Source organism: Plasmopara halstedii, assembly GCF_900000015.1.
Source record: "Plasmopara halstedii genome assembly, contig: Scaffold_1651, whole genome shotgun sequence".
Lineage (NCBI taxonomy): Eukaryota > Oomycota > Peronosporomycetes > Peronosporales > Peronosporaceae > Plasmopara > Plasmopara halstedii.
This window is the reverse complement of record NW_020188562.1, coordinates 1,061,496-1,073,442: the sequence shown is the minus strand read 5'-3', so window position 1 is coordinate 1,073,442 and position 11,947 is coordinate 1,061,496. Positions and strand designations below refer to the sequence as shown.

At 46.7% G+C, this 11,947-nt stretch overlaps 4 protein-coding genes across 4 annotated transcripts; 3 read left to right on the top strand and 1 right to left on the bottom strand.

The window, feature by feature from the left end:
* Window positions 1-4,966: 4,966 nt before the first annotated feature.
* On the top strand, window positions 4,967-5,799 carry PHALS_02076 (uncharacterized protein; the record flags this gene model as incomplete). Its single annotated transcript, XM_024716589.1, has 5 exons — window positions 4,967-5,091; window positions 5,152-5,221; window positions 5,310-5,366; window positions 5,427-5,508; window positions 5,597-5,799. The coding sequence occupies 5 exons, from the start codon at window positions 4,967-4,969 to the stop codon at window positions 5,797-5,799; spliced, it is 537 nt and encodes a 178-aa protein (XP_024582173.1).
* A 43-nt stretch (window positions 5,800-5,842) lies between these two features.
* PHALS_02075 (sugar transporter) lies at window positions 5,843-7,982 on the top strand (the record flags this gene model as incomplete). Its single annotated transcript, XM_024716588.1, has 5 exons — window positions 5,843-5,863; window positions 5,929-5,957; window positions 6,087-6,135; window positions 6,191-6,335; window positions 6,433-7,982. 5 exons carry the CDS (start codon window positions 5,843-5,845, stop codon window positions 7,980-7,982), a joined length of 1,794 nt encoding a protein of 597 aa, XP_024582172.1.
* A 99-nt stretch (window positions 7,983-8,081) lies between these two features.
* Window positions 8,082-10,178, bottom strand: PHALS_02074 (protein sda1 homolog; the record flags this gene model as incomplete). The annotated part of the gene is made up of 1 exon (XM_024716587.1): window positions 8,082-10,178. The coding sequence occupies one exon, from the start codon at window positions 10,176-10,178 to the stop codon at window positions 8,082-8,084; it is 2,097 nt and encodes a 698-aa protein (XP_024582171.1).
* Window positions 10,179-10,275: 97 nt separating this feature from the next.
* PHALS_02073 (Putative N2,N2-dimethylguanosine tRNA methyltransferase) lies at window positions 10,276-11,040 on the top strand (the record flags this gene model as incomplete). Its single annotated transcript, XM_024716586.1, has 1 exon — window positions 10,276-11,040. The coding sequence occupies one exon, from the start codon at window positions 10,276-10,278 to the stop codon at window positions 11,038-11,040; it is 765 nt and encodes a 254-aa protein (XP_024582170.1).
* Between the last annotated feature and the right edge of the window lie 907 nt (window positions 11,041-11,947).

The following is an 11,947-nucleotide window of genomic DNA, read 5'->3' as shown; positions in this document are numbered from 1 at the left end:
ATCACAAACCGCTTTGAGCCATGAAGGTGCACCCTGGATTTGACAAGTGCATGCTTCACCGCAAGTAATTCCTTGTCGTGAACTGGGTAGTTCCCCTTCGCAGCCTTAAGCTGGCTAGAATCGAACGCGATCACCCGATCTCGCCCCTCGGCGTCTGCTTGCAGCAATGCACAGCCGATGGCAAAGCCCGATGTGACACAAACGACACGGGACGATCGGGGTTCCGTATCCTTCTCAAGGAGATTCGACAATGGCGGTGCCATTTCCGCATAATTTGCGCTACACTTGTGCAAGTAGTTGGCGAGGCCACGACTTAGTGGGATTCGCTCGAAGGCCACGCTTCTCAATGATTCATCCTATAAAATGGATTTTTTCCGCGCTGTAGATGCACTTCTCTGCATTGACATACAGCTTATTCATGCGCATGCACTCGAGCACCGCTCTCAAATTTACGATGTGTTTTTTTTATTTGTCCTCTCGTGCCCCGCACGACCGTGGACGAAGATGTCATCAGAAAATATCTGTGCATACGCCCGATGGTGCCTGCACAACTGCGTCAAAAGACGATAAAATGTTGCTGGTACATTTGACAACCCTTGAAGCATCACGAGCCACTACCAGAGCATACCGTACTCACCGCTGTCAGCAGAATACCACTCGCTCTGATAAGCAATTGGTAACAACTATCGACAAAGTCGAGTGTACTGTACTTTGTACAACCAACCATATTGCTCTGAAAAGGACCCTTTCTACAAATTGGCGTTTGTGCCGGAATGGTGACAGCGTTTAGCTTATTATAATCGTAAACGATACGTCACTTGCCGTTTGGCTTCCGGAGACAGAACTAGGGTGTAGAATGGGGAGGCTTGCTCTCACGCAACATTCCTGCGTCGTGCTTTGCACGGAAAAATGCGTCAATACCATCACACTGCTCCTTGGGCAGGAGCCATCGGGGAACTATGCAGTTTTTGGTTCCTGGAACCAGGTCAATCTCATGACGCACACCTCGGAGCGGAAGTAGGACCGACGGCAGGTCTCTGGAGACGACATCTTGGAATTCTTTTACCAAAGGAAAATACGGATCCGATGAATCCTTCAAGATCTGTGATCCACTTTGTGCGTTCAGCACCTTCTTAGTATCCTCCAAGACAGCTTCATCCGGAAGCGACGACGAGTGAATCTCCTCGTTCGGTCTTATAGTGACCACCTCAGCTATATTGCCTGCTTCAAGACACCGCTAGACTTTTCGAAGGACATCTCGTCCAGCTCGATAACGACGTCGCCGTCTTTCTGCCGCGTCATGCCGTTGACGAGTGTGAAGCAGTGCGCTATCGTCTACGGTAGACAAATTCAGGGTCAGGTTCGACGCGCGACGTCTTGCAGCTAGCATACCGTGTCGCCGTCGCCTCTTCATAGTGGCTGTACGTCTTATCGAGACCAGTGAGAACACGCACTCAGCGATGTACAGCAATAGCCCCACTTTCTGTTCCATCGGAGCCCTGCTGTAATTAACAACATCCGACGAAGAGCTGCTATATCCGCAGTCTTCGTCCAGGGATAACGTGCCAATCAATCGCATCTGAAGGGTCTTGCCCAAGATGTCTCGGACCTCGTCCGACCACGCCACTCGTGGCATGCAGCGACTGCTTCGAGACGTGAGAGGTGCTTAGTGGATTACGTGCAACTCTACGTGTCTCACTGGGGCCTCGTCCGACCATGCAACGCGTGGCTGCAGCGACTGCTTCGAAGTGTGAGCAGTGCTCACTAAATTACGTGCCACTCCGCGTGCATCATTGGGGCCTCACCCTCGATCCCTACACCCTTGACCGACCATGTATGCAGCGACTGCTCAAAACTCGTCCAGCGCTCAGTAGGTTTCGTGCCACTCCACGTTCAGCCCGCGGGTCTATCCGATACACCTTCATACTTCAACAAATCGGATACTCCGATCTCCGGCACGTTGACAGTCTCGGTCCAATGCCCGCGCCAATTGGGGTTCTGCCTCCTAGCAAAGGTGGATCAATGACTCACCAAAGCTCCACCAGGAGACGTGCGCGTAGCGCCCAGGGTCTTTGACCTCCACAATGAGTCGATCCATGCCTCATTGTGCTCTCACCATGCCATACCAAGGATACGGTCATACCTTGAAGCCAAGTCTGAGAATAAGCGGCGTTTCATGCTATTAAAGTCGAGAAACTTGACACCGAGGTCCACAGGGACCTTTGCATTGTGACATGTCTCCGTCACTAAGCGGACAGTGACGATGTCACTCAACCGCACCTGCAGCGCCTCAGCATACAGCGGACTTCTTTCCATCGAGCATAATTGCCCAACGCCCCGAAGTTGATCACGATTTTTATGGCTTCTCAAAGCCCTTCACAATGGTTTTCTAGACCTGCAAGCCCGGCTTGCATTCACGTTTTGTACGGAGCTCTTCGGGGCTGGACCTGCTGACCTCTACCTCCTTGAGGCTCAACAAAATTCAGTTCTTCCTCAATAGTTCGCCCCGCGCCGACTGGGTATTGTTGATCCCCACAAAAAATCCGAAGACTGGTAAGCAGCCGAGTTTTGATGAGCCTTGACTTGCCTTGCGCTGGGGACAACCAATCCGAAGGTGTCGGGTGTCTCCACATACATACCACAATCGGGTGTTCAAACGCTGTCCGTCAGCTCGGATCTCTGCCTCTTCGTCCTCAACAAAGCTGAGATAACTGGCTCAGGGCCACTCAACGAGCTACTAGAGTGTGCATTCCAACCGAGTCGTGCCGACTTGAAGTTGAATTTGCCTTCAATTACACATTCACCGCTTCTTCAAAAGAAGACGGGTACACTCTGAAGACTTTCATTCCGGCCACACCATAGCGGAGCCCTCGGATAATTAACATATACGGTGGAAAATTTATTGATGAATTAGTCAAGGTTATCAGTTATCCGAGAATTTCTGCAAAAATTATCAAAGAGGTGAACTGCATTGCAAAATTACATTTACAATAAATATGCCACCAGCACCTATAACAAATGCGCAGAGGCTCGAGGTTAAACGCCAAAAATCAGTGGATAAGTCAAAGTGCGCTTGCGATATGAGCTACTAAGAATTTTGGCACTGTATTCCCACATTTGCTATTAGCAGCACCTTTCCAAAGAGAGTCGCGAGCTCGAAGCCATAATAGATGTTGAGTTTAAACGGCCCCGCGTTGCACATCACCCGCAGCTCGTGCCTCAATGCCAAAAAAGGCATGCAGCAATCACTGGATATCCCAGCAAAACAAAAGCTAAAGTCTTTGCTACTCGACTTGGCTTGCCCGACGATACAAGCAAATATTCCAGTGGGTTGCTGCAACGCTTTCAAGAGAGGAACAAGCTGCGTTGCATCAGAACCCATGGTGATAGTGGTGCAGCAGATCAGGGAATAATCGATGCTTCCGCTCCTGTGCTTTTAGCAGTCATTGCGCGGTATGAGCTGAAGGATGTGTTCAACATGAATGAAACTGGTATGAATGTTAGCGACGTACTTTACATGAGAGTTCTGTAATTAATGTCTTCGTAGGATGATTTCAGTTCATGGTTCAAGAAACGACCATTGCACAACGCCGATTGAGGGACGTAGACAAGTCAAAGTAAATTTGTTTGCATATAATCATGGTCTCTTGAATGAAACGGTTGACAAAACTATCAGTCTCCCTTCTGCATCATAGAACCGCATCACTTTTGCGCTTGCTGCCAACGCAGATGAGTCAGAGAAGCTCAAGCCATTGTTCATTGGAAAGGCCAATAAGCCTCGCTGTTTCAGTCGTAAGACAGGAGAGCAGCTGAGTTTCTATTATCGCAGCAATATGAAAGCGTGGATGACCGGCGCCAGCTTCCAGGAGTGGTTGAAAAGGCTTGACAACGACATGAAGGTACAGTCTGTATACGCTTTAAATGTGTTCTCAGCTCTTTTTATCACTGTTTTAGGCCAAAAATAGGCGGATTCTTCTTTACTAGATAACGTCACTTCTCACATAGTCGACATCACGAGATGAATAATGTTAATCTCGAGGTGGTCTTCCTTCCTTCAGATTGCGCATCTAAGATACAGCCCATTGATACTGGGATAATCTCCGCTTTCCAGCGGTACTACAGACGTTATCATCTTCAAAATGCTGTTGATCGTGACGATCGAGGTGAAACCAACATCTATAAGATCGATCAGCTAACTGCAATGCAATGGAGCAAAGCACTTCGGGATGAATTATCAGTAGCTCCCGTGACCAATGGTTTTCGCCACACTGGCCTCTTTGTAGGGCCTCCTAAAATATCGGTGCTTAATATACTGTAGATGATCAATACATTGAAATCGACCTGTGCAACGCTATCCAAAGGTAATAATCCCACGGCTCAAAGCGCTTTTGGATCCAGTGATGGAGATCGACACAGCCAATCGGGAGTTAAATGACGACGAGATTATAGCCATGGTGTGGGAGGCGGACGAAGAGGAGAATGATGATCAAGAAAACGAAGAGGTGGAAAGCAGATAGTCACGAATTGGAAAAGCAGAAGATCCTGCCTCACTGTTGGATGTGACAAAATTTACAGATAGGGTGGTTCTCAGGCGCATTCGAGAGCCGCAAAAATCTTTCAAGATGATGGCGACAGTCCAGACTACCTACCATTAATTCGTAACTGGTTTTCAATTTAGTCTAGCATGATTGCTTGGCACTTCATTGTCTTCTTCATCAACATAATTCGTGTTTGTAAAAAATATTAATGAATGCAGTACCTAATGTCGCATCATGTCCTTGTGAGAGAAAGACCCGAAGAGAGCGAGTTAGGCAAACTGCTTTATACTACTATTTTACAGTTAGTATTTGGCTACAATTGGTGGAACAAACTTTTATTATTTATACGAGGTTATGTTTTACCCGGACATGAGTTATTTGAGGGACGACTTGAAAAGCATAAAAAATAGGTACCACAACATTTCTTAATGACTGCGACCGACGCCTGCTGGTGGCTGAACACTTGGAAGAAGCTTGATAATGAGTGGGAGGCAATAAGCTCCAGAGGCCAGAAGCAGTTAGCTAATGCGGCAGATAGCTTACAGAAAACCACGTGCGTCACGCCAATGCTAGACTTGCACTGATTATAATACCGACGTTATCAAATGCACAGATATTTCTCAGGCGAGCACAGAGGTACGCTGTCATGCTGTGAATCACTGCATTACCGTGTGTCCTCTCGTGTAAGTTTTGAAGTTTTGTGAGAATTCGTATCCGTCGAATATTTTTACATGTATCTTATTGATCTTGCATCATGATGACGCTTGACAGTTATGGGAATTGGCGCATCGGTGCAGCACACGTCTTGAAGAAGAAGTGAAGGACCTGGTACTATAAACTGTGCTCACAGTTATTGATTCCTTGCTCACCAACTTCTATCACGCGCAGGCAGAAATTTACTTGCGGATGCAGCGCTTAATTCTTGATACCCCTACAAAACAGCTGACAGAAAAGCGCAGACAACGATATGGTACGACTTTAAAAAAATTTTACGGCCTTTGTTAATGCATGAGAATAGCAATTTCTATATGACAACAAATGTGGCTTGTCATTGGCAGAGGCTATTTTGCTCGAGGTGTTGGCTATGTACCAGCACGAGCTGATGGCCAAGTCGCTGATCGCCGCTGGCATCTTTGAAACTTTTAATCATGATGTATTGACGATGTACTTGGCATCATGGCAAATGCAGCCACACATTAATCGACAGCGTCTGCAGGAGCTCGAGACGCTCATTCGGAACGACGCCTACTATTGTGCATAGAAATCACGTCGCGCACAAAGGATCATACGAAAAAAATCTCAATATGTTATTGCTCATTTCAAATGTATGCTATCGGCTTGAAAGTCTCAATATCGCGCAATAAAATGATGTGTTTGCCTGAAATGTCAGATACCCTTGTGTCACATTCAGAAGTACCGGTATGGTATAATAAAGTCAGTAGGTTTTGTATTTAGCTCTTATTATCTTTAATATGCGCTTTCAATGAAGTTTTGAAGGGTAGATCATAACATAAAAATCTTTTTTGTAGTTTTTCTTGCTATCTGCAGCGGCAAACTCTACGTACAGCAATCCACTAGTGTCGCTTCGCGATCTTTGGTGAAACACTCCGTCATGTTGTTCATTCGCCCATTCACTCGATATTGGCAATCAGCACGGCCAGTGCACGTCAGATAGCACAACGATGCAGCATTCACAGAGTGATGTAGCCTTGGGTACCAACGGCAGCTGGGCAGATCTTAAAGTTGCGGAAGGTCTTAAGAAGCGCAGCAACACGGCGCAAAATCTTCAGTTTTATGGTAAGAATTGCTTTTTTCAGGATTATTTACTTCTCGACATGTCCCTGTTATCGCTCGTTGCTGTTGCGTTCGCTTACATTGTGACATGTGAAACTAGTCGAGGAGCAAAAGCGTCTATACCAGGAGCTTCCTTTTTCGGTGCTCCCTGGTATGCGTCGTCAGTCATTTCAACGCGAGCGCAGCTTTACGAACCTTAAACCACGTAGCTCGTGGGGATCTTTTACCAACCTTGTAGCCAGAGGAGAAGACCAGCCGCTGCTTGGGGCGGACGAGTTCCCCGAACCTGGTTACACTTTTCCGTTGCTTCTGAGCTGTGGCGTGGCGCTGATGAGCGCTTTCCAGTTCGGCTACAACACAGGAGTCACTGGCGGCATCAATCCTGACATCATCTTTCCCGGTCACTCAAACATTCAATGGGCTTTTTGTGTTTCCATTTTTGCGGTGGGTGGACCTATTGGATCACTTACGGCAGGCCACATGAGCACTGCACTAGGTCGAAAAAAGGCGCTGCTAGTGGATTCCTTCCTTTTTATCATTGCTGGTGCCATTATGGCGCTGTCGGTTAACATTTATGCGCTTATTTTGGGCCGTTTTCTAGTCGGATTTGCATCTGGAACAGTTAGTGTTGTGGTACCATTGTACCTTGGTGAACTTGCTCCACCCAATCTGCGTGGTGCGTTAGGCACTGGCTATCAATTGTTCATGGTAATTGGAATTTTGGCCGCAGACCTTCTGGCGTTTCGATTTTCTGGAGTAAGCGAAGGCCTAAGTCAGCCTGGTTGGCGCTTCCTGTTCGGCTTCACAGCCATACCAGGAATTCTGCAGCTAGCTCTTGCTTCGCTTTTGACCGAAAGTCCACGTTGGCTGCTGACGAAAAATCGTCCCAAAGAAGCTGCTGACATTTTGCGTCGGTTGCGCGGCTCCAATGATGTGTACGAGGAGATCGACAGCATTTGCTCGGCTAGTGACAACGAGTCGGGTGCTAACACGGGCATCTGGGACGTTCTTAAGGATCGAAGTATCCGATTTTCGCTCGTAGCTGCAGTGGTGCTTCAGATTGCTCAGCAATTTAGTGGTATCAACGCTGTCATGTTTTACGCCAGCTCCTTTTTTAAAAATGTTGGTTTGAAGGACCCACTGGTAGGCGCTACCTTGGTATACACAGTGAATGTGATATCAACTGGTGTTGCGCTAATGCTGATGGACACGGCTGGTCGCAGACCGCTTTTGATCTACTCTGCGGTCGGCATGATTTTTTCTAGTATCGTGTTGACCTTGGGTCTAATGAACGTCCTGCCTTTTGCAAGTATGGCTAGCGTGGGCGGTGTCATGTGTTTCGTATGGTTTTTTGAAATTGGCTTAGGCCCAATCCCGTGGCTGATTGTCGCGGAAATGTTCCCTGCCAAACCACGACCGACAGCTATGAGTATTGCTACCATGGTGAATTGGTCGTGCAGCTTTTTGGTTGGACTGATGTTCCCAACAATGCAGCGCGAGCTAGGTGAGTACACTTTTGTGCCGTTTTGCGCCGCATTATGCATGGCTCTCGCCTTCACGCTGAGGTATGTGCCTGAGACAAAGGGTAAAACTATTCAAGAAATACAGGATGAGCTTCACTTGAAAAAACGACAGTCGATGAATCTTTAATGCAAAGGCGGGTGTAACCTTAGTAGAACTTCCTCTTGACAAAAAAAGCAATCATTTAACTCCTCGGATTCTATATATTTGTCGCTCGTAAATTATTACCTATATTTTGCGGCGCTTCTTGGCGTCGTGTTTCAAAATCTTTTTGACGACACGATTTTTCTGGCGCTGCACTTGACGAGCAGATACAAGCACCTTTGACTGCACAGCCTTACTCTTTTTAATCATCATAAAATGCTTAAGACGTTTCTTCTCAGTGTTAGTGGTACCACCTCCCGAGCGTTTGTGCTTGAAATCCTCGCGACCCTCAAGAACAAGACGAAGTCTTTCCTCTTGGGTCATTCGCTTTTTTTTCGTATAGCCCTCTAGATCAACTGGATTGACCTTTGTGGCATCTGAGCTCGCTTTGGCTGCATCCTCTTCGGCTTTGCGCTTGCTGCGAGACTTTGGGTCCTTTAAAGCTGCATCACGCTCTTTCTTCAGCATCTCAATACGTTCAAAATCGAGTGGAGTTAAGATGCGACGGGCATCCAAGCGGTCCTTCTGCTCCAATAACGGAGAAACCTCCCCTTCCCCGGCATCATCATCATTAATGTCCGTGTTGTCGCCGCCCTTAATATCCTCTTCATCAGACGAAACGTCGACCCACTCATCTGAAGATTCATCCTCGCCCGATGTGGACGACGCAACCTCCCATCCATCTTTGTTCTCTTCTCCATCAAAGCGCCCAGCTGCTTCGGCTTCCGCTAGCAGGTCCGCACCATCCACGCCTTCGCAAGCAACAAGTTCACCAAATCGGTGAGGCTTTACGTCTTTGTTGTGAAATTTCCCGCGATCCTTGCGCTTAAGCAATGCTGGGTGTATGTCACGGATCAGATTGAGTACACCACGCGCAGCCATGACAATTGTTTTATCACGTGCACGATTGTATTGAATTAAATCGCTCACAAGCACATCAATTCCCTCGCATTCTAGCAAAAGTGGGACCCGACGGAATAACTCACGCAAAGCATTAATGCCCACAGCAATTACCTCTGATGAGCACCGTTCAGTCACAAAGTTGTGAGCGATACTTTTCACGATTGATAAAAGCTCTTCTGGCGGAATCTCATCGTGGCATGATTGAATTAAATATGCCAAGATGGCTGTCACACTTTGCTGGTGAGATTGCAAATATCGTTGCAGCAGTGGATAAAATGATAGCAGTACAAGCTTGTGGAAGCCTAAAAGACGACCAATAAAGTTCATCATCAAAAGTTTTACGTCGAAGGATTCCGTGCAGCTCTTAAGCAACTTCAGCTGACGCTCAGCAACGCCTTGTGGATTATTGAGCAACTCAATTGCAGGGAACGTGGCTTTAAAATCTAGTTCTCGCTTACGAGCTCGTTTGTTTTTGCATAGCGCTGCCAACGTATCACGCTGTCGCTTTTTCGTTTTTTTTGAATGAGAGTGATAGTCAACAACCACAAGAGCTTTCTTTTGTTTCTTTTGTTGCTCTTCGTCTTTTAAAATATCCTCGTCAATCCCCAAAAAAAAGCTGAGGGCCATTACAAGTAGCTTTGTGTTCTTGCTCGTACACGCAGTGGCGATAACGTTAACACTCCGTTGGTCGTGCCAGACTTTGCGCTTGAAAAGCTCCATGAGCACTTGTAGTGACTTGACGGCGGCCTGCTCACTTTCATCATTCAGCATCTCGAACATAAAATTTTGCAAGGCCTTGTTGACCTTTACATTACGCGACGTGGCATTAAGTTGGCGAATATCTGACACAATATGCTTATACAGTAGCTCACGTAGTCGCTTATCTGGGCAGCGGAACAGTTCAAAAAAGAGCTTCAGAAGTGTAATTGCATCCACGAGGCCGCGATTGCGCAGCAGCATGAGGCTGTGTACCAGAGTTTTGCGCAGTTCTGGCTCTAGCACAAGGTAGTTGTCGTGTAGCATTCCTATGATCTTCTTTGGAAAATCCACCATTTCCTCTGGAAAACACTTTGCTACATGACTCAGGAAAAGTACGAGTGCACCAAAATGCGCCGACTCCTTTGTAGGTTGCAGTAGAAATAACTGATACTCGCTCTCGAAGTGGCGTAATTGCATAAGAAACTCAGTGCGATAGCCCAACGGATCACGTTTCACCATATTCTGCAGCTGCGGCAGCTTTCCAATCACGTCCGGGCGGGACGCATTCACAGCCTCCATTTCTTTCTCGCGTAATTCGTCAAGTTCTGCGCATCCACCAATTTAATCCTCTATTTGGTTGAAATGTCAGTAAGTCGAGGTAGTAATTTTCGAAAAGATGACTCTGAGCAATAAACGCACGAAGCAACGAAAGCACGAGGCCTTTTTTCGACTGAACAGCGATACATGTATTCAAGTAGTACAGGACACATCCAAAGTAGATGGGATGGGGGGTGAAGTGTGGGCCGGTGCTCTTATTCTTTGCGAGTTCTTGACAAAACATAACAAAAATGTCGTGCATGGACGCGAAGTGATCGAGCTTGGCGCTGGCTGTGGGCTGTGTGGACTAGTGGCCGCTTCGTTGGGTGCCAAATTGGTTGTTTTGACAGACGAATACCCCGACCTGCTGGCAGAGAATATTTTAAGAAATCGACATATCTGGGCTGAACGTGAGGCAAATGCCTCCCCTATCGCCTCTTGCCGTCGGCTGGAATGGGGGGCAGCCAATTCGTTCACGTCTTTTGAACAAAAATTTGACACCATGCTTGGTAGCGAAATCACACAGTTAGGACGAATCCTGCACGCACCTTTGCTTGAAGCGATTCGTATAGTGCTGCGTCCGGGACCAGATTCGGTGGCATTTTTGTCCATGGATATGTGCCAAGCATCTTGTGAAGGAACATGCGATGTGAGCAAATGTACTGCTTCGCACTTCGTAGCCGTCGCAAAGCAGACAGGTTTTACTGTTTACAAACATTCGTCAGTGCATCTAGCCTCTCACAAGGCTGTGACTACATTGGTAGGGGCTTTAGGCCGGCGACTCAAAGTCGACCAGGACGATTGGAGTACAGTCTACGAGCTACGCTTCGGAGATACGATATAAACGGATGGGTGCGATCTGTACTGCTGCTTATTACATAAAGCAATAATGTAGATGATTAACAAGCTAGAATGAAACTCTCCGCCCCATCCTTTTTGGCCGAAGATAGCAGTATGCGCATGCTGAGAAGATTACATTGAACTTCATTACAGGCAAGACTCTAAGTAGGAAGACAACCAATGCTAAGTCTAGATCAATCTTAAACGCGTTGCCAGCCTTAACTTTAAGTGTCATACACTATTTAGAAAATTGACGGAAGGGATTCAGCGAAAGCCGAAACTCCCATCAACGGCTAAATTCATACATTAAAGATGAAAATCAAGCAAGTTTGATAAATAATCCAAAACATTTAACTGTTTTACTATCTAGCAGCTCATTTCGGACTCTCATTTAAATCGAGTACAAATCATGATACTTCTAAACACCACGGAACCTCTCAGATTCACCTCAAGTCCGTGGGATAACGATGTTACAGTGGCGCAAACCATAGAAAGGCTCGCATCCCATTACGAGCTTTTCACCAAAACGGCACTAAGGCCTTACACATTACGTCAAATACTATGATCTTTTCTGAAAGCGTAACTGTAACAGGGTTACACATACCTGGGTAACAGGTGTGTGTCACACCAGATGGGCATGGTGTGAGCACACCCAAACAAAGAATGCGGTACGGACTGGATAGCCAGTAGTTATACATGAATTCAGATTGTACTATACATATTTAGGAGAATCTATTATTTAAAATTAGGCGGCTTTGCCGCAGATAAAAATAAAGAAGCCAGTTTTTGAATTTTAACGGAAGACTTGGGTTAAGGTTGTAATTACTTTTGGGGTAAGCGGATTGCGATCTGCTAAACTCGTACTTGTTCTAAGTATAGAACGAAAGGTCGGCGACCAAACTTACGCTCCC